General features: G+C 43.0%; 1 protein-coding gene across 1 annotated transcript in view; it reads left to right on the plus strand.

Moving 5' to 3' along the window:
* The first annotated feature begins 8442 nt into the window (after window positions 1–8442).
* The window catches only part of LOC137079525 (serine/threonine-protein kinase pim-2-like), a 67163-nt gene continuing 52325 nt past the window's right edge, over window positions 8443–23280 (plus strand). The window contains exon 1 of the mRNA XM_067447477.1: window positions 8443–8617. Coding sequence (XP_067303578.1) covers window positions 8443–8617 — 175 coding nt within the window. The remainder of the gene's footprint in view (window positions 8618–23280) is intronic.

The raw sequence follows: 23280 nt of genomic DNA on the forward strand, positions 1-23280 counted from the left end.
TTGCCTACTGTTGTACACAGTTTCATTTATACAATTTTTCTAGCAACAACCAAATCTCCTTTCTCGCTAATTAAACACCCTTTATTCGAATTTGAAGTTTAAAAAGAAACATAACTTCCTCTAACTCAAAGTGAAATTAGGTTTAAGTCACAGACAGTCCAATTGGAAGGAAGGACGCCACCGTGTGGTTATACCCTGTTAAGTCAGCGCAACACTAAATCCCTACTCCCTTTCTGATTAATTCTTTTATTTGGATAACTCCCACTTAGAGATTAATCATTATAGGATAAGATTTTTGATTGGCTTTCTTTTATTTGATTTTCCTTACAGGCTTATTTAAATTTCATTTAAACTTGCTTTGAATTTAATTTGAATTAAGTTGAGCTTCTAATTCTTTTATTTTATTTTATTTATAATTTTATTTTAATTTTTAATTTTAATTTTTAATTTTAATTAATTTTTTTTATTAAATTTTTATTTTTATATTTATTTTATTTTATTTTTATTTTTCTCTGCAAAAGTTTTTCTTTTCCCCTCCCATTGGGAATAAAGCTCAGTCTGGTAATTACAAACAGTATCAAAAGTGCTTTTGTTTTATCATTACTTGACAGAAACTTTTGCCTTTTTCTAAATTGCTCTTGATATTTAATCTTCCACTTAAGCGACCTCAATTCAACCCGGATGAGCTAAATGGGATAACCCATAGTACAAGCCGAATTTTAGTATATCTTGAGCATTTAGCCAATTAATTTCCCTAACACTCCCGGCGCGCACGCTGACATTCCTTTCATTACAGACCAATTCATCTTGTGTTTGTTTCCACTGTGCTCTTTCCTATCCTCACTGTTGGACTATCACGATTGTGTTTCTTTCAGTTCACCAAGAGACCCCAAGGAGAATTAGATAGTCCCGGGACGACCGAGCAGCAGTTCACCAAGTGACCCCCAGGGCTACCGCCCACCTAATTGTCTGAATTGTCTAATTATCTAACTGTCTTCATCAGTTAGCCAAAATTCCCAGCTATCCGTACGATAGCTCGTTAGCTTAGAACAAGCTTGCATTGGCTCTCTCTCTGTGTGTGTGTGTGTGCTGTGTTTCTTTCGTCCGCAGTAATGTTCCGTGCACCCAGTTCCGCCGTCCTGTGGGAACGCCTAACGACATGGCTGGAAGCGCTAACGGCCACCAGTCAAGGAAGTCTGGGGCAGCCGAGCCAGAAGCAACTGGACACCGAGCTAGACCAGCTGATGACACACGACCCCACGCACAGCTACTCCAACAAGGAAGTGGCCAAGATCCTCGGAAGCCTCGCCCACGTCCTCATCGCACAGGCACGTCTAAGCGAAGGGAGCTACGACAACCTGGAACAGGAGGCAGCAACGCTAAAGCTTCAAGCCAAGGAGGCCCAGAGAGACCAAGCCCTCACCCAGCTTCGTCTAGATCAGCTTCTAGACACAGAGAAAGACGACGAAACAGACAAAGAACAAAGACAAGAAATAGAAAGACTTCAGGAGACCCTGAAGGAGCTCCGTCGTGACACCGACCGACGAGTACAGTCAGAGAAAGACGCCAGGAAAAACCTCAACGAAAAGCTTCGGCGTGGCGAATCCCTCCTGGAGAGAGCCACTGATGAACTTAAAGACAGAGACATTAAAGCTAAAGTCTATGCAAAACATTTGCAGTCGGCACAAGCCGAGATCGACGAGCTCGTCCAGCAAAGACACGAGCTCAAAAATGAACTTGACATGGTGCAAAGAGAACTGAGACAATCATATATAGTGCAACGTTACCGGAAGGGGGAAACACACAACACACAGTTTCCCCTGACCAGTTACTCCGCACATTTTAGCCACGAAGCAAGAGCTACGAAGGGGAATGACAGCCCCCTGTTTAAAAGAGCACCCGCCAGTCTCCACGAATCCCCGTCAGCAGCAAAGGAAAGGACGCCCTTCCAGGAAGTCAAGGTCAACAGCCACGAAGCTTCAAAGAACCTTGACAAGCTGGCCAGAAATATTCCTACCTTCAGCCCAGACCCGGCAGGAGGACACGACGTCCACGCATACTTAAAAGACATAGACTTTTACTTGCAAACTGTCGCTCACGCGAACAACTGGGACAGACTGTACCTGCTCAGGGCCACGTCTACTCGTGACGTACGCAGCTTTCTGGATCGACAACCAGAGGCCATCAAAGCGGACTACTGGCATCTACGACAAGCTCTAATTCGTGAGTACTCCGACCCCGAGTCAGACCAGGGGTTCATCACTGCCATGGACCTCAAGCAAGCTCGACGTGAGACCTCACAGAACTTTTATAACAGACTACGACGTGCCTACTTCGGGACACGTAACGACCCAGGCATGGAGGAGGACATCAACTTCAAAACTCTTTTCCTCCGAAACCTGCACCCTACCATCAGTTACCACCTGGGGGTGCTGGCGTGCCCGCGCAGCATGGGCACGCAACAGTTAAGAGACTTGGCTCACAAAGCTTACGTCAAACAGAAAACCATTTCTGAAAAGACTGTAAAACAGCCCACCATCTGCCCTGTCTCTGTGCACCACCCAGAGCTAACCCTAGAGGGCGCCAAACAGAACCACAGTTACCGACCCATCAACAGAGAGTCCAAACCACTCCAAGCCAGCAGAGGGCAGCGTGGTCATAATGGCGACCGTCCACGGTACCAGAGCGATCGCTCTGAAGGATCCTGGGACCCGCCTCGCCCAGAAAGCCAGCGAAGAGGCCACTCTCGACGGGACAATGGTAGGCCCAGACCTGAACCCACGTCTGGCAAAGAAAGTGTAGCTGCTTCTGAAGTTACAGAGCTCATAAAGATCCTGAAAGAGCTCCTCCGACAGAAACCTCACAAGGAAGACAAGAAGGACGGACCAGGTACAGCACGACTAGACATGATACCTGAAATCAACCTTCCCGCCCTTCCTGCAACTGAATCATCCACCCTGAACACTGTTCCCCAACCACGGACCAGTGTAATAACTGTTGCACCCCCACACGTCAGCAGCACACACTCACTACAGCTGACAGCAACAGCCTCTAATCAAGACAGCATCATGGGACAGCCCAGCGTACCAAAAAGCGCTGTTTTGATTGTTTGCACGCATAATGAGACACCTGACACATATCCAGACGGCTTATCAAGCAACACACAGGTCCCCACACCAAGACTCCTGGGAAACCTAATCAAGAAGGGGATGGCTCGAAAACTCTATCTGACTATCACTATGGAAAGGGAATTTAAGCTCGAAGCCCTAGTTGACACTGGCTCTGACCTCACGCTTATATCCGCCCAACTGTTTGAAAGATTCAGATTTGAAGCACAGAGGAAAAATCGCACCCTTAACCTTCACACTTGTAAGCTAAATGTGCAGTCGTATAGCCAAAACGACATCCAGCTCAAGCACGTAGCTTCCATCCACCTGACAATTGGACCTATGAGGCTGATACACCCAGTCTATATCTCCCCTATGAACACTTATCCGTTTCTCATCGGAAAAGACCTGCTGGACCGCTTCGAACCCGTACTGGACTTCAAACAGCTGAAAGTCTGGGCTCAAGTGCGTGACCCTCTGCCCCTTCAGACACACACATCGTCTGAGCAAGACTGTCAAGTCACAGAGGTCACGGGAACTCCCACAGAGCCAGACTGCCAGGTCACAAAGGCCACGGGACCCCCTGCAGCACACTGTGACAACACAGCTTCAGCCCCAAAGGCAAGTTCAAATTCGCTAATTTGCACATTTCAGCTATCCAAAGACTCTGATGCCTTCTGCCCCCAGGTCATGAATGACCTACAGCTGAATGACATTGTCACAACGAACAGTATCCCTGCACTGTGGGCAGACAACTCAACAAAAAGTCTACCACTGTGCAATACAATCAGTAAAAACACAACACACGGCGACATGTGGGCACCCCCGAACCCCACATCCTGCCCCATTGTTGCAGTGCTAACCCACAGCAAGCGATCGACACCGGCTACAATGCCGGCCTTGCAGCTGCTATCGCTAACTCCGCAAATTTCCAACAACGATATTGCGGATATGCAAACCTCTGACACTGCAATAAAGACAATTCTTGACCACCTCTCAGACCCCTCCAACCACCCTATCACTGACTCTGAGCTCATTGATGACTCTAGCCACAAGCATCTACATAACTCCAGACACATGATGCGTATTATGGACAACATTCTCTGGTGTGCACCCGATGGCAACACAGCGCCACAGCTTGTAATGCCACGGTCGCAAAGGGGGGTGATGCTAATGTACGCCCACAACACACCATGTGCTGGACACCACGGCACCAGAGCCATGTATGACACACTGAAACAGGTGGCATATGGGCCTGGGATGCATCAAGATGCAGCAGAGTATGTTAGAGAAGGGCTAGTTCGCTGCCAGTTCCAACCAGCAAACCCGAACCACAGAGCCCCACTGCAACACAGAGGGACCACGTTCCCATGGTCAAACCTACAAATCGACCGGGTAGAACCCCTGCCCAGGTCCACAAAAGGCAAAAAGTACTTTCTCACAGTGGTGTGCCAGTTTACCAAGTGGGTGGAGTGTCAACCAGCACCCAACGACACCGCCCAGACCACGGCATACCATCTGATGAATCACATCTTTTTCCTATCAAGATTGCCACTGAGAATCAACTCAGACAGAGGCATCCACTTCACTACCGAGGCCATGCAACAGATCTGGAAATGCCTAAGAAACGCGGCCGTGATCATGCTCCTGTGCCTCCAGACAATCAGAGGCCAGCCACCACCAGACATCATCACACCGGGTCCAACCTCGGGCATCGCACTGAGAGAGCAACCTGGACTGCTGATCACCAACTGCAAATGAATCCTCAAAAGAAAGACGTACTCTCCTGAACTTCACATCAGCAGCGCAAGCTCCTCCAGCCCTGCACACAAACGCAAAGGGGGGGAGGAGCCCAAGCCCTCTGCCTAACCTTACACCAGCTTCAAGAACCTTCTCCTCCAACACCAGTTAGTCACCTTGTAGGCAATACTGCCAAGCCCCACACTATGTCATGCATGTGATTTGAGAAAGAAGGCCTTAAACGAACACAAGGCCGCCTCTGAAGGGATTCTCAAAACCCCAATGACTTTGAACTTTGAAACAGAGAAACCAAAGTGGATCACCAGAAGGCACCCAGCCTGGCCACAATGCGAGGCACCCTCTGAAAAGTTCCTAGTCAGCATAGGACATAAAAGTGTCAAGATGCAGTCCATCTTCCTAGGCAGGAGACCTAAAGGACTGACTGGCCATTGCGAGGAACATGGTTCCACCCAGGGCTGCAGAAAGCCCACAGCACACCTGCACCACACAAACGGACTTCTGGATGACAGGTGACGCACCGTCAGGGCACCTGCTGCCTCGACACCTGCTGCACAAGCACAGAGACCTGAACTGGGCTACTGTCTGCCTTATCTGCCGTGGAACGACCATCACTTCAGGAGACACAAACAACTGGAGCCTAACATGGCTATGGTGTGTCTGATCTTCCTGAACTTTTGATATCGCTCGTTGTTGTCCATAGGAGGGACAACAACTAGCGAAAGGGGGGATTATGTAGCGACTCAGGCGAATCAAACACACAATCGCCAGTTACATTTAACAAATATGCTTTGAAAGTTGTGCTGATGGCAGACCTTCCCCCAACACAACAGAGGGAGATTCTTCAGTCACCCTGGAAACCATCTGATAAGGTGTTTTTATGGCCCCAAAAGGAATTTGGCCACATGAAGTTTCAGACACAAAGAGCTTAAGACACAGAGCTTTTGCCTCAAATTATAGACAAACCATCTATAGATGAACATGCACCCCAGGACATTATATGTAAACACATAACTGTTTTGTAAAATGTTTCTTCTGTATGGTATTTTGCATCTTTTTGTCTGTGTCTTAACAAAGTACCAGTTCAGATAACCTCATATATGTCATGTCTCCTATCAAATTAATGCTCACTTCACGACTTACACTTCCATGTATATCACTTATTCAGAAAATGCAATGTGTGTTTGTTGCATTAATTATAGTATGAAGACTCAGAGACCCACTGAGTCGAACTTTCAAACAAAGAGCCATAAATCTGCTGAGGAATTTCCCGCCGGGAAATCCCAACACTCTCATTGGTTAAGTCTAACCCCAGAGGGTGGGACTACTCCCAGACCTTAAAAGAGGTGCTCGGATGCCCTCTTCCTCTCCTCTCTCTTCTCTCTCTGGCTGAACCAACACGTCATCGTGGCTGGCCCTTGAGCCATGCCACCAATGCAGGCCCTCCAAACAGGCCTCATCTCTTCCAAAAATCTTCTCTTCTACAATCCGATCTTCAAGAACACGAAGCATCGCTAAAGCAAACAGCCGCTTCCCTCCCAACCTCGGAAAGGACCGCCGGACACGCAGAGACACGCAGAGACACGCAGAGACACATACGCACACAAGCGAGAAGCCAAAACGAAACCAAAAAGAATGCAAGTATTCTTATTCTTACTGCTGTAAAGAGGGTGTGTTATTCTCCCGTTGGGATAAATTAACTCCGTGAAGGTCGTATTTGGTTGAACTGAAGGAAAGCTGTTTCTTACCCTGCCCCACTCTCTTTGTCTCTCTCTCTCCCTCTCTCTTTGTCTCTCTCTCTCTCTTTTATCTCTCTCTAACTTCAGTCTATTCATTATTCTCTTTTATGTATTCTTTCGTTAATATCTATACTTCTACTCTCTTGATGCATATTTAGTATGTACTTTCTGTGTGAATTGTAGTGTTATTTTTAGTCTGTGTTTATTAAACCTTCAAAAGACATTTAATGAGTTGAATCTGTTATTCTGCCACATACACAAAGTCAATGAAACTTGCGATCTAAACGTTACCTAACTGCTTATGCTACTATGTTAGTAAAGTAAACTGTATGACCATTTGAAATATTGAACTTATCCTGATCAGTAAAGTTAATGTTTCTTATGCGCTCGTAAAGCAGTAATCCCTTTATTGAGAATTGATTTGAAAAGTCTATAACTAATTTGCAGGACAAACTTAGTAGGATAATTTCAAGCAATTCCGTAAAGGGTTACTTGTATTTAATTAAACAATTTTCCCTATCGGAAAATTTTAATACGTAATGAACAACTGGCAAATCATATTCATAAATTCATGAATATTGAATATTAAATCCCTTTTGAGTTAATTATTCCCCGAGACATTAAACTCATTAGTCGTTGTTGTTACAAAGGCATCAAGCTGCGTCCGAATCTAATGTTTGCTTCACTTCCTGTCTCCTGAGATCCTTTCATCTGATCGATTTTTGAAGGCAGCGTACATGTGTCCTTCGCTGCCTTTGGTATCCCACAATCCTGTGCTTTCCATTCAGTGACAGTTGAGCTGGGGAAATAAGATGGCGTCCAGAAGTTGGGTTCGCGGGTCAGTTTGTGTGTAAATGTACACTTCTAATGTCATTTCTAGCGAGAAATCACTACTGTAGTAATTAAATATGTGTTTAGTTCTCACCAAAGCTCTCTCTATTTTGCTGTAGATCATTAAACTGTTCCACTGCCTTAGAAGTATGTCCATAATTAGTTTCATGAGATGCCTTCATGCACAAAACACTGCCTTACAAATCATTGTCCGATGAGGCAGCGAGGCAACGAGTCAGCAGCCTTGTTGTGCGTCTCAATCAGCTCCCTAGTTCAGTTGTCAGGGCACTGATCAGGGAGTCAGCCCATTGACTTGATCAGTGCCCTGACTAGTGGAGTAGGGAGCTAAATGAGATGCAGGGTAGGTTTTTCGGACGCAGCCATGATGATGCCTCTCTGAGGTTTCTGCTCGAGGGCGCCCTCTGACCTGTTTGTGCTTAGTGCCCAGCAGTGCTCACTCCATCCTATTTTGGTTTAAAAAAAATAGGAAAAATAATACTTAAATTATAAATGTTTATGACAATCCATATGTTTTGCATACTGCCTGACAAAAAAAAAGAGAAATTGATATCACAGATTTTAATATTATTATTATTATTATTATTATTACTACTACAACTATTATATTTTATAATAAACCCTTAGATATTTCTAGTGATTTTTATTCATAGGCTGCCAGCATGTTAACAGCTACTTTTTAATTTTTTAATTTTACTTGTAAAATTATGACCGCTGTGTTTATTTAAATATGCTTTTCTTTTCCATTTATAAAAGTTGTAATTTATCGAACCACGCTTGAGACAATTGAGGAAAAAATTGTCCAAACTCTGATTAGCCTCATTAAACAGTTCCGTGAAAACACACAACACGTCGAGCTGCTGCGAACATTCTAGAACGCCCGCGTCACAATACGAGCCTGTGACGTCGCGCACTCAGAGCCCATTAATCCCGCGCTTCTCAGTTCGGTGAGTATCGAAGCGAGGAAAATCAGCAGAGCAGAGTTTATCATGAGTGCAGCTGGCGCTTCTCCTCCAGAGCTGGAGTCGGCGGAGCGCAGCATTAGCAGTCTGGTGTCAGCAGATGGCGCTCTGACTGCTGGAGCAAAGAGCACTGAGCCACCAGGAGCAAAACAACAGGCTTCTCCAAATCCGGCTGCAACCGCTACAGAGAACAGCCCGACAGGTCAGTGGCAACATCATACCAAATGAGACATGGTTAAAACTTTAAAAGCAGTAAGCCCAAAGAAACCATGGTTTGTAACAGCGCTGACTGTGCAAGACCACTTAGCTGTTATTAATGCACTGCTTTACAGCAGGCTTGCTTTTATAAAACGGTTACCCAATAAAAATATTAAAGCTAAAATACCAATGCAACTTGTACTAAAATCACTAAAAGCCTTCCTTCCGCTGGAAAACATAGTCCCTGACAGTGAATAGCAACAGATGTAAAATTAATATGCCATTGGTGGCAAAGATTGTCTTTATTATGGATGGGCGATACCACTTATTTTGTTTCTGAGACAATAGCGATACTTTCAAGGCCAGTATCACCGATACCATAACGTTACCTCTAAAATGAACTTTTAAATGATTAGACTTATTAAATTAATACAATTACTTAGAGTAAATTGGTTAAAGATAGCCCCTGAAAACTTCAAAAGTTGAAAAGTCAAAAGTCCTAGGCCCTATTCACAAGGGATTAGTGTTATCTGGGGACCTCTGGTGATTTGTAATAATTGCAGAGAATGTCTGTGATCTTAATCCCGTGATAATCGTGTCAGATATTATATTCATACTGTAATAACTTCAGATACCTGTCCTGATCACAGGTGTTTAGTGTCAGATATTATATTCATACTGTAATAACTTCAGATACCTGTCCTGATCACTGGTGTTTAGTGTCAGATATTATATTCATACTGTAATAACATCAGATACCTGTCCTGATCACTGGTGTTCAGTGTCAGATATTATATTGATACTGTAATAACATCAGATACCTGTCCTGATCACTGGTGTTTAGTGTCAGATATTATATTCGTACTGTAATAACATCAGATACCTGTCCTGATCACAGGTGTTCAGTGTCAGATATTATATTCATACTGTAATAACATCAGATACCTGTCCTGATCACTGGTGTTTAGTGTCAGATATTATATTCATACTGTAATAACTTCAGATACCTGTCCTGATCACTGGTGTTCAGTGTCAGATATTATATTCATACTGTAATAACTTCAGATACCTGTCCTGATCACTGGTGTTTAGTGTCAGATATTATATTCATACTGTAATAACATCAGATACCTGTCCTGATCACTGGTGTTTAGTGTCAGATATTATATTCATACTGTAATAACATCAGATACCTGTCCTGATCATAGGTGTTTAGTGTCAGATATTATATTCATACTGTAATAACATCAGATACCTGTCCTGATCACTGGTGTTTCGTGTCAGATATTATATTCATACTGTAATAACATCAGATACCTGTCCTGATCACTGGTGTTTCGTGTCAGATATTATATTCAAACGGTAATAACATCAGATACCTGTCCTGATCACTGGTGTTTCGTGTCAGAAATTATATTCAAACGGTAATAACATCAGATACCTGTCCTGATCACTGGTGTTTCGTGTCAGATATTATATTCATACTGTAATAACATCAGATACCTGTCTCGATCACTGGTGTTCAGTGTCAGATATTATATTCATACTGTAATAACATCAGATACCTGTCCTGATCACTGGTGTTTTGTGTCAGATATTATATTCGTACTGTAATAACATCAGATACCTGTCCTGATCACTGGTGTTTAGTGTCAGATATTATATTCATACTGTAATAACATCAGATACCTGTCCTGATCACAGGTGTTCAGTGTCAGATATTATATTCATACTATACATCAGATACCTGTCCCGATCACTGGTGTTCAGTGTCAGATATTATATTCATACTGTAATAACATCAGATACCTGTCCTGATCACAGGTGTTTCGTGTCAGATGTTATATTCAAACGGTAATAACATCAGATACCTGTCCTGATCACAGGTGTTTAGTGTCAGATATTATATTCAAACGGTAATAACTTCAGATACCTGTCCTGATCACAGGTGTTTCGTGTCAGATATTATATTCAAACGGTAATAACATCAGATACCTGTCCTGATCACTGGTGTTCAGTGTCAGATATTATATTCGTACTGTAATAACATCAGATACCTGTCCTGATCACTGGTGTTTAGTGTCAGATATTATATTCGTACTGTAATAACATCAGATACCTGTCCTGATCACTGGTGTTTAGTGTCAGATATTATATTCATACTGTAATAACTTCAGATACCTGTCCTGATCACAGGTGTTTAGTGTCAGATATTATATTCATACTGTAATAACATCAGATACCTGTCCTGATCACAGGTGTTTAGTGTCAGATACTATATTCATACTGTAATAACATCAGATACCTGTCCTGATCACAGGTGTTTAGTGTCAGATATTATATTCATACTGTAATAACATCAGATACATGTCCTGATCACAGGTGTTTAGTGTCAGATACTATATTCATACTGTAATAACATCAGATACCAGTCCTGATCACTGGTGTTTAGTGTCAGATATTATAATAGGAGTGGTGTTGTTTTATTGACTATAATAGGAGTTGTGTTGTTTTTTTGACTATAATAGGAGTGGTGTTGTTTTGTTGACTATAATAGGAGTGGTGTTGTTTTATTGACTATAATAGGAGTGGTGTTGTTTTATTGACTATAATAGGAGCGGTGTTGTTTTATTGACTATAATAGGAGTGGTGTTGTTTTATTGACTATAATAGGAGCGGTGTTGTTTTTTTGACTATAATAGGAGTGGTGTTGTTTTGTTGACTATAATAGGAGCGGTGTTGTTTTATTGACTATAATAGGAGCGGTGTTGTTTTGTTGACTATAATAGGAGCGGTGTTGTTTTGTTGACTATAATAGGAGCGGTGTTGTTTTGTTGACTCTAATAGGAGCGGTGTTGTTTTATTGACTATAATAGGAGTGGTGTTGTTTTATTGACTATAATAGGAGCGGTGTTGTTTTATTGACTATAATAGGAGCGGTGTTGTTTTATTGACTATAATAGGAGCGGTGTTGTTTTATTGACTATAATAGGAGCGGTGTTGTTTTGTTGACTATAACAGGAGTGGTGTTGTTTTGTTGACTATAATAGGAGCGGTGTTGTTTTGTTGACTATAATAGGAGCGGTGTTGTTTTGTTGACTATAATAGGAGTGGTGTTGTTTTATTGACTATAATAGGAGCGGTGTTGTTTTGTTGACTATAACAGGAGTGGTGTTGTTTTGTTGACTATAATAGGAGCGGTGTTGTTTTGTTGACTATAATAGGAGCGGTGTTGTTTTGTTGACTATAATAGGAGTGGTGTTGTTTTTTTGACTATAATAGGAGCGGTGTTGTTTTTTTGACTATAATAGGAGCGGTGTTGTTTTGTTGACTATAATAGGAGCGGTGTTGTTTTGTTGACTATAATAGGAGTGGTGTTGTTTTTTTGACTATAATAGGAGTGGTGTTGTTTTTTTGACTATAATAGGAGCGGTGTTGTTTTGTTGACTATAATAGGAGTGGTGTTGTTTTGTTGACTATAATAGGAGTGGTGTTGTTTTGTTGACTATAATAGGAGCGGTGTTGTTTTATTGACTATAATAGGAGCGGTGTTGTTTTGTTGACTATAATAGGAGTGGTGTTGTTTTATTGACTATAATAGGAGTGGTGTTGTTTTATTGACTATATAGGAGCGGTGTTGTTTTGTTGACTATAATAGGAGTGGTTTTGTTTTTTTGACTATAATAGGAGCGGTGTTGTTTTGTTGACTATAATAGGAGTGGTGTTGTTTTGTTGACTATAATAGGAGCGTTGTAGTTTTTTTGACTATAATAGGAGCGGTGTTGTTTTGTTGACTATAATAGGAGCGGGGTTGTTTTGTTGACTATAATAGGAGCGGTGTAGTTTTGAAGACTAGAACAGGAGCTGTGTTTTGTTGACTAAAATGGGAGCGGAGTAGTTTTGAAGACTATAATAGGAGCGGTGTTGTTTTGTTGACTATATAGGAGTGGTGTTGTTTTGTTGACTATAATAGGAGCGTTGTAGTTTTTTTGACTATAATAGGAGCGGTGTTGTTTTGTTGACTATAATAGGAGTGGTGTTGTTTTGTTGACTATAATAGGAGCGATGTTGTTTTGTTGACTATAATAGGAGTGGTGTTGTTTTATTGACTATAATAGGAGTGGTGTTGTTTTATTGACTATATAGGAGCGGTGTTGTTTTGTTGACTATAATAGGAGTGGTGTTGTTTTTTTGACTATAATAGGAGCGGTGTTGTTTTGTTGACTATAATAGGAGTGGTGTTGTTTTATTGACTATAATAGGAGCGGTGTAGTTTTTTTGACTATAATAGGAGCGGTGTTGTTTTGTTGACTATAATAGGAGCGGTGTTGTTTTGTTGACTATAATAGGAGTGGTGTTGTTTTATTGACTATAATAGGAGCGGTGTTGTTTTATTGACTATAATAGGAGTGGTGTTGTTTTTTTGACTATAATAGGAGCGGTGTTGTTTTGTTGACTATAATAGGAGTGGTGTTGTTTTGTTGACTATAATAGGAGCGGTGTTGTTTTGTTGACTATAATAGGAGCGGTGTTGTTTTGTTGACTATAATAGGAGTGGTGTTGTTTTTTTGACTATAATAGGAGCGGTGTTGTTTTGTTGACTATAATAGGAGTGGTGTTGTTTTTTTGACTATAATAGGAGCGGTGTTGTTTTGTTGACTATAATAGGAGTGGTGTTGTTTTGTTGACTATAATAGGAGTGGTGTTGTTTTTTTGACTATAATAGGAGCGGTGTTGTTTTGTTGACTATAATAGGAGCGGTGTTGTTTTGTTGACTATAATAGGAGTGGTGTTGTTTTGTTGACTATAATAGGAGTGGTGTTGTTTTATTGACTATAATAGGAGTGGTGTTGTTTTATTGACTATAATAGGAGCGGTGTTGTTTTATTGAGTATAATAGGAGCGGTGTTGTTTTATTGACTATAATAGGAGCGGTGTTGTTTTATTGAGTATAATAGGAGCAGTGTTGTTTTATTGACTATAATAGGAGTGGTGTTGTTTTATTGACTATAATAGGAGCGGTGTTTTTTTTGTTGACTATAATAGGAGTGGTGTTGTTTTATTGACTATAATAGGAGCGGTGTTGTTTTGTTGACTATAATAGGAGCGGTGTTGTTTTGTTGACTATAATAGGAGTGGTGTTGTTTTTATGACTATAATAGGAGCGGTGTTGTTTTGTTGACTATAATAGGAGTGGTGTTGTTTTTTTGACTATAATAGGAGTGGTGTTTTTTTTTTTACTATAATAGGAGCGGTGTTGTTTTGTTGACTATAATAGGAGTGGTGTTGTTTTTTTGACTATAATAGGAGCGGTGTTGTTTTGTTGACTATAATAGGAGTGGTGTTGTTTTATTGACTATAATAGGAGCGGTGTTGTTTTATTGACTATAATAGGAGTGGTGTTGTTTTATTGACTATAATAGGAGCGGTGTTGTTTTGTTGACTATAATAGGAGTGGTGTTGTTTTATTGACTATAATAGGAGTGGTGTTGTTTTATTGACTATAATAGGAGCGGTGTTGTTTTGTTGACTATAATAGGAGTGGTGTTGTTTTATTGACTATAATAGGAGTGGTGTTGTTTTATTGACTATAATAGGAGCGGTGTTGTTTTGTTGACTATAATAGGAGCGGTGTAGTTTTGAAGACTAAAACAGGAGCTGTGTTTTGTTGACTAAAATGGGAGCGGAGTAGTTTTGAAGACTATAATAGGAGCGGTGTAGTTTTGAAGACTATAATAGGAGCGGTGTTGTTTTGTTGACTATATAGGAGTGGTGTTGTTTTGTTGACTATAATAGGAGCGTTGTAGTTTTTTTGACTATAATAGGAGCGGTGTTGTTTTGTTGACTATAATAGGAGTGGTGTTGTTTTGTTGACTATAATAGGAGCGGTGTTGTTTTGTTGACTATAATAGGAGTGGTGTTGTTTTATTGACTATAATAGGAGTGGTGTTGTTTTATTGACTATATAGGAGCGGTGTTGTTTTGTTGACTATAATAGGAGCGGTGTTGTTTTTTTGACTATAATAGGAGCGGTGTTGTTTTGTTGACTATAATAGGAGTGGTGTTGTTTTATTGACTAATAGGAGCGGTGTTGTTTTGTTGACTATAATAGGAGTGGTGTTGTTTTATTGACTATAATAGGAGCGGTGTTGTTTTATTGACTATAATAGGAGCGGTGTTGTTTTATTGACTATAATAGGAGCGGTGTTGTTTTATTGACTATAATAGGAGCGGTGTTGTTTTGTTGACTATAATAGGAGCGGTGTTGTTTTGTTGACTATAATAGGAGTGGTGTTGTTTTATTGACTAATAGGAGCGGTGTTGTTTTATTGACTATAATAGGAGCGGTGTTGTTTTATTGACTATAATAGGAGTGGTGTTGTTTTGTTGACTATAATAGGAGTGGTGTTGTTTTATTGACTATAATAGGAGTGGTGTTGTTTTATTGACTATAATAGGAGCGGTGTTGTTTTATTGACTATAATAGGAGTGGTGTTGTTTTATTGACTATAATAGGAGCGGTGTTGTTTTGTTGACTATAATAGGAGTGGTGTTGTTTTATTGACTATAATAGGAGTGGCGTTGTTTTATTGACTATAATAGGAGCGGTGTTGTTTTGTTGACTATAATAGGAGTGGTGTTGTTTTATTGACTATAATAGGAGTGGTGTTGTTTTATTGACTATAATAGGAGCGGTGTTGTTTTGTTGACTATAATAGGAGCGGTGTAGTTTTGAAGACTAAAACAGGAGCTGTGTTTTGTTGACTAAAATGGGAGCGGAGTAGTTTTGAAGACTATAATAGGAGCGGTGTTGTTTTGTTGACTATATAGGAGTGGTGTTGTTTTGTTGACTATAATAGGAGCGTTGTAGTTTTTTTGACTATAATAGGAGCGGTGTTGTTTTGTTGACTATAATAGGAGTGGTGTTGTTTTGTTGACTATAATAGGAGCGGTGTTGTTTTGTTGACTATAATAGGAGTGGTGTTGTTTTATTGACTATAATAGGAGTGGTGTTGTTTTATTGACTATATAGGAGCGGTGTTGTTTTGTTGACTATAATAGGAGTGGTGTTGTTTTTTTGACTATAATAGGAGCGGTGTGGTTTTGTTGACTATAATAGGAGTGGTGTTGTTTTATTGACTATAATAGGAGCGGTGTAGTTTTTTGACTATAATAGGAGCGGTGTTGTTTTGTTGACTATAATAGGAGCGGTGTTGTTTTGTTGACTATAATAGGAGTGGTGTTGTTTTATTGACTATAATAGGAGCGGTGTTGTTTTATTGACTATAATAGGAGTGGTGTTGTTTTTTTGACTATAATAGGAGCGGTGTTGTTTTGTTGACTATAATAGGAGTGGTGTTGTTTTGTTGTCTATAATAGGAGCGGTGTTGTTTTGTTGACTATAATAGGAGCGGTGTTGTTTTGTTGACTATAATAGAAGTGGTGTTGTTTTTTTGACTATAATAGGAGCGGTGTTGTTTTGTTGACTATAATAGGAGTGGTGTTGTTTTTTTGACTATAATAGGAGCGGTGTTGTTTTGTTGACTATAATAGGAGTGGTGTTGTTTTGTTGACTATAATAGGAGTGGTGTTGTTTTTTTGACTATAATAGGAGCGGTGTTGTTTTGTTGACTATAATAGGAGCGGTGTTGTTTTGTTGACTATAATAGGAGTGGTGTTGTTTTGTTCACTATAATAGGAGTGGTGTTGTTTTATTGACTATAATAGGAGTGGTGTTGTTTTATTGACTATAATAGGAGCGGTGTTGTTTTATTGAGTATAATAGGAGCGGTGTTGTTTTATTGACTATAATAGGAGCGGTGTTGTTTTATTGAGTATAATAGGAGCAGTGTTGTTTTATTGACTATAATAGGAGTGGTGTTGTTTTATTGACTATAATAGGAGCGGTGTTTTTTTTGTTGACTATAATAGGAGTGGTGTTGTTTTATTGACTATAATAGGAGCGGTGTTGTTTTGTTGACTATAATAGGAGCGGTGTTGTTTTGTTGACTATAATAGGAGTGGTGTTGTTTTTATGACTATAATAGGAGCGGTGTTGTTTTGTTGACTATAATAGGAGTGGTGTTGTTTTTTTGACTATAATAGGAGTGGTGTTTTTTTTTTTACTATAATAGGAGCGGTGTTGTTTTGTTGACTATAATAGGAGTGGTGTTGTTTTTTTGACTATAATAGGAGCGGTGTTGTTTTGTTGACTATAATAGGAGTGGTGTTGTTTTATTGACTATAATAGGAGCGGTGTTGTTTTATTGACTATAATAGGAGTGGTGTTGTTTTATTGACTATAATAGGAGCGGTGTTGTTTTGTTGACTATAATAGGAGTGGTGTTGTTTTATTGACTATAATAGGAGTGGTGTTGTTTTATTGACTATAATAGGAGCGTTGTTGTTTTGTTGACTATAATAGGAGCGGTGTAGTTTTGAAGACTAAAACAGGAGCTGTGTTTTGTTGACTAAAATGGGAGCGGAGTAGTTTTGAAGACTATAATAGGAGCGGTGTAGTTTTGAAGACTATAATAGGAGCGGTGTTGTTTTGTTGACTATATAGGAGTGGTGTTGTTTTGTTGACTATAATAGGAGCGTTGTAGTTTTTTTGACTATAATAGGAGCGGTGTTGTTTTGTTGACTATAATAGGAGTGGTGTTGTTTTGTTGACTATAATAGGAGCGGTGTTGTTTTGTTGACTATAATAGGAGTGGTGTTGTTTTATTGACTATAATAGGAGTGGTGTTGTTTTATTGACTATATAGGAGCGGTGTTGTTTTGTTGACTATAACAGGAGTGGTGTTGTTTTTTTGACTATAATAGGAGCGGTGTTGTTTTGTTGACTCTAATAGGAGCGGTGGAGAGTTATTGACTATAATAGGAGTGGTGTTGTTTTTTTGACTATAATAGGAGCGGTGTTGTTTTGTTGACTATAATAGGAGCGGTGTTGTTTTATTGACTATAATAGGAGCGGTGTTGTTTTATTGACTATAATAGGAGCGGTGTTGTTTTGTTGACTATAATAGGAGCGGTGTTGTTTTGTTGACTATAATAGGAGTGGTGTTGTTTTATTGACTATAATAGGAGCGGTGTTGTTTTGTTGACTATAATAGGAGTGGTGTTGTTTTATTGACTATAATAGGAGCGGTGTTGTTTTGTTGTTTATAATAGGAGCGGTGTTGTTTTTTTGACTATAATAGGAGCGGTGTTGTTTTATTGACTATAATAGGAGCGGTGTTGTTTTATTGACTATAATAGGAGCGGTGTTGTTTTGTTGACTATAATAGGAGTGGTGTTGTTTTATTGACTATAATAGGAGCGGTGTTGTTTTGTTGACTATAATAGGAGTGGTGTTGTTTTTTTGACTATAATAGGAGTGGTGTTGTTTTATTGACTATAATAGGAGTGGTGTTGTTTTGTTGACTATAATAGGAGTGGTGTTGTTTTTTTGACTATAATAGGAGTGGTGTTGTTTTGTTGACTATAATAGGAGTGGTGTTGTTTTGTTGACTATAATAGGAGTGGTGTTGTTTTGTTGACTATAATAGGAGTGGTGTTGTTTTATTGACTATAATAGGAGTGGTGTTGTTTATTTGACTATAATAGGAGTGGTGTTGTTTTATTGCCTATAATAGGAGTGGTGTTGTTTTATTGACTATAATAGGAGTGGTGTTGTTTTATTGACTATAATAGGAGTGGTGTTGTTTTGTTGACTATAATAGGAGTGGTGTTGTTTTGTTGACTATAATAGGAGTGGTGTTGTTTTGTTGACTATAATAGGAGTGGTGTTGTTTTGTTGACTATAATAGGAGTGGTGTTGTTTTTTTGACTATAATAGGAGCGGTGTTGTTTTGTTGACTATAATAGGAGTGGTGTTGTTTTGTTGACTATAATAGGAGTGGTGTTGTTTTGTTGACCATAATAGGAGCAGAGTAGTTTTGAAGACTATAATAGAAGCAGTGTTCCCTTTCGGGGAACTCGAGCTGCGTCGAAACGCTGTGAGAACGCCTCTGCGTTAATGCGTCGTGAAGCGCGTGTAGAACCAATCCATCGGGAGATCGATCGTCGCCGACGTGATGACGTCGCCGACGTGATGACATCATCGACGTGATGACGTCATCGACCGGAGACTATAAAAGGTCCGCGAACACAAACAGGAACTAGCTTCTGTGCCTTCAGTAAGCGATCTGTGTGAACCTGTCTGTCTATTTGGTGTTTTTGTCTGTTCATTAGAGAGAATTTTCCACCTTTGTTAAATATATCTGATATATATTTTATAACATAGAGAGAAAAAGGAGATTATGCCGAGTGAACAGCATTTCACAGTGGGTTCATCCCTGACCTCAAAAATATATATATTGCGTGTGGGAAACACACTCATTGTGTATGGCTGTTTGGGAGCACAGCACACTCAGGCAGCCCTTGAGGGGGCCGCTTGCGAGTATTTTTTGAACGGCTTAAGATAAAAAATAAAATAAAATAAAATAAAAGAACCGTTAAGAATGCTGCGCTCCCGCCGGGCACTCTTCGAGGAGGGTGCTTCGGCTCATGTTCCCCGCGGCTCGGTCCCGCTGCTGCCGAGGCAGAGCGGTGGCTTCAGTCGTGGGGTTCACACATGGACTTTACAGAGGGGTTTGAGACAGGCCCAGCCTTATCTCAGCCCTCACCTGTATCGTCCAGTGCCTCGTCTCGGGGTTTGGAAGCCCGCTCTGCGGTTTCTTCCTCCCCGGGCGGGGCACCGGTGCTCCGACTATCCAGCTCTGAGGAGGTGGACGTTGAGAGGATCGCGATTGAAGACTCGCCACTTCAGTCACCCGCTAGTGAGTTGAGGTTCTCACGAGAGCTGTGGCCAGGTTAAATATAAAAATAAAGAACGACTGGCTGGCGGAAATATCTGAATCCCATCAAAATCAGAGAAAACGAAATTAGATGAGCGATTCCTGCCCTCTCGTGCAAAGCATCAACGTCCTGCCGTTCTTCCCTGACCTGCACACGAGGTGTCTAGGTCATGGGGGAAACCGGTATCATATAGAGTGTTCAGCCCACATACATCTGCATGTATTAATATATTTGGGCTGAGACACTATGGTTATGGGGCGATGCCGAAGATCGAAGAGACGGTTGCGAGCTATCTCTCGCCTTCAGCTGCATCGTCCCTGGCATTTCCCCTCCGAAGGAAATCGGTGCTTACCTCAGCACACGGTACCCGTCTTCCTTCGGTGCCCACAGGGGGCCGCGCTGCTAACCCCGCCGCAATGTCGGGGCGCAGAGGGTCTCCACGGGCCACCTGAGGGTGGTCCGCCCCCTCCTCGGAGGGCATGCGAGCAGTCAGGTCAGGTGTTCCCTGCCGGTTCGCCGTTTCAGGGCACTGCACTCGCTACTCAAATTACACCAAAGGCCAGCCTCGAGAGGCTGGTTCCCTTAGTTTCCCCTCCGTGGGAAGACTGTGCTTACCTCAGCATACGGTACCCGTCTTCCTTCGGTACCCTCAAGGGGCCGTGCTGCCAACCCCGCCGCAATGTCGGGACGCAGAGGGTCTCCGCGGGCCACCTGAGGGTGGTCCGCCCCCTCCTCGGAGGGCAGGGAAACAAAAGGAAAGCGTCAGGACGCTGAGGGTAGTCCCCTCCGAAGGGAAACAGTGTTTACCTCTGCCTACGGTACCCGTTGTCCTGCAGCGCCCTCTGGGGGCCGCGCTGCCAACCCCGCCGCAATGCCGGGGCGCAGACGGTCCCCGCGGGCCACTCGAGGGTGGTCCGCTCCCCCTTCGGGGGGCTCCCGAGCAGTCAAGTCAGTCGTTCCCTGCCGGTCCGCCGCTTCAGGGCACTGTGCTTGCTGTTCAAAGTACACCAGAGGCCAGCCTCGAGAGGCTGGTTCCCTTAGTAGATTTTCTAGACGAATGGAAATGTCTATCAGATATATCTCGTTGGGTTCTGCAGATAATCGAAAGGGGGTATGCCATTCAATTTAAAAGGCGGCCACCTCCTTTCAGCGGTGTCCTACCTACAGAGGTGGGCCCGGAGCAGGCTCTGGTGATGGCACAGGAAGTAGAGACACTCCTGCGAAAGGGGGCTATAGAAAGGGTTCCTCCTCCCGGCAGGGAGTCTGGGTTTTACAGCCGTTACTTCATCGTGCCAAAGAAGGATGGGGGCTTACGCCCGATATTAGATCTGCATCTCTTAAATTGCTCAGTGGCCAAGCTCAAGTTCAAGATGCTCACACTCAGACAGATTGTGTCGCAGATCAAATCGGAGGATTGGTTTGTCACCATAGACCTCAAAGATGCGTATTTTCATGTCTCCATCCTTCCACATCACAGGAAGTTCCTGAGGTTTGCCTTCGGGGGAGAGGCATACCAATATCGAGTACTTCCTTTCAGTCTAGCTCTGTCACCCCACACATTCACCAAGTGTGTGGATGCAGCTGGCGCCGTTGCGTCTGCAGGGCATCCGTAACTGAATTATATCGACGACTGGCTGATTCTAGCGAATACAGAACAGATGGCGGTTCAGCATCGAGATGCTGTTCTCGCACACATGTCGAAATTGGGGTTGAGCCTGAACGCCAAGAAGAGTGTGCTTTCTCCGGCTCAGAGAACCACTTTTTTAGGCGTGAACTGGGATTCGGTAATTATGCGGGCGCAATTATCGCCAACACGCATAGCATCGATCCTGGCAGCAGTCAAAGAGCAGAAGCTAGACCGGGCCGTCACTGTGAAGCAGTTCCAGAAACTTTTAGGTCTCATGGCAGTAGCGTCCAACGTAATACCTCTTGGCCTACTGTACATGAGGCCACTGCAGTGGTGGCTCAAAACAAAAGGGTTCTCCCCGAGGGGAAATCCACTCCGCACGATCAAAGTCACGCGGCGATGCCTACGTGCTCTGGTCATGTGGAAAAACCCGGGGTTTTTATCTCAGGGTCCCGTGTTGGGGGCTCATGTTCGTCGCGTAACGCTAACGACAGATGCCTTTCTCACGGGCTGGGGGGCGACCATGAGTGGTCACTCATCCCAGGGTCTATGGCAGGAACATCAGCGGCACTGGCACATAAATCGGCTAGAGATGCTCGCAGTGTTTCTTGCATTGAAACAGTTTCTGCCCGACCTCAGGGGCCACCATGTGTTAGTCAGGACAGACAACACATCGGTGGTCGCCTATATAAATCATCAGGGGGGTCTGAGGTCCCGTCCGTTGGACAAATTGGCACGTCGGATCCTCCTGTGGGCCCAAGGGAAATTGCTGTCAGTCAGAGCAGTATATATCCCGGGGGTCCTGAATCAGGAAGCAGACAGCCTGTCGAGGCAGGGGCCGAGGCCCGGGGAATGGAGACTCCACCCAGAGGTGGTGGAGCTCCTATGGAAGGTATATGGGAAGGCAGAGATAGATCTATTTGCTTCGGCGGAGAATTTTCACTGCCCGCAGTGGTTTTCTCTGTCCCACCAAGCCCCGCTGGGGTTGGATGCCATGGTACAGGAGTGGCCGAGGCTACCCCTGTACGCCTTCCCCCCGATTGTCTTGCTTCCAGGAGTTCTGGAGCGGGTACGCCGGGACGGGGCCCAGGTACTTCTAGTGGCTCCGTACTGGCCGACCAGAATCTGGTTTTCGGACCTGATATCTCTCCTGGAAGGCTCTCCGATGGAGATTCCGACCAGGAGTGATCTACTCTCTCAGGCGGGCGGGAGATTCCTGCACCCACGCCCAGAGATGTGAAAACCATGGGCTTGGCCTCTGCGGGGGCCAGGCTCATAGAGGAGGGTCTCTCGGCCGAGGTCGTTGAGACCATCCTTCACTCCAGAGCTCCGTCCACGAGGAAGCTGTACGCTTTGAAATGGAAACTTTTCTCAGCATGGTGCAGTGAACGCCAGTGGGACCCAGTTAACTGCCCGGTTGGTACAGTGCTGGAGTTCCTGCAGGCAAGGTTCTCGGCAGGGTTGACCCCCTCCACAATAGAGGTGTACGTGGCGGCCTGGGGTGCCTTCCACATCCCTTTGGGTGGAGTGTCTTTGGGAAGACACCCTCTTATTACACGTTTCCTCCGTGGTACCTTAAGGTGAGGCCGGCTATGCACTCGAGGGTCTCAGCATGGGACTTGGCCATTGTCTTGCGGGGCTTGTCTGAGCCTCCGTTTGAACCCTTAGAGGAGGTTTCGGATAAGTTCCTCACCCTCAAAACTATCTTTCTTTTGGCCATATCATCTCTCAAAAGAATAGGAGATATTCAGTCCCTGTCGGTTGGGCCCTCATGCCTAGAGTTTGCGCCTGGGATGGTAAAGGCTTTTCTGCATCCCAGACCGGGTTATGTCCCCAAGGTTCCTACGAGCCCACGGGGCCCCATAACTCTCCAAGCTTTTTGTCCTCCTCCTTTCACGACGTCGGACCAGGAAAGACTAAATCTGCTGTGCCCTGTTAGGGCGTTAGATACGTATGTCCACAGAACTGCCTTGTGGAGAAACACCGATCAATTGTTCGTCTGTTTCGGAGCCCCTAAGGGGGGGCTCCAGTGTCTAAGCAGAGAATGAGCAAGTGGGTGGTCGAGGCCATTTCACTTGCTTATGAGGCGGCCGGGCAGCCCTCTCCACTGGCTGTCCGGGCGCACTCTACCAGGGGTATGGCTGCTTCTAAAGCACTTTTGTCGGGGGCTTCCCTCCAAGATGCGGCAGGCTGGTCTT

Source organism: Pseudorasbora parva, chromosome 6, assembly GCF_024679245.1.
Source record: "Pseudorasbora parva isolate DD20220531a chromosome 6, ASM2467924v1, whole genome shotgun sequence".
NCBI classification, from domain to species: domain Eukaryota; kingdom Metazoa; phylum Chordata; class Actinopteri; order Cypriniformes; family Gobionidae; genus Pseudorasbora; species Pseudorasbora parva.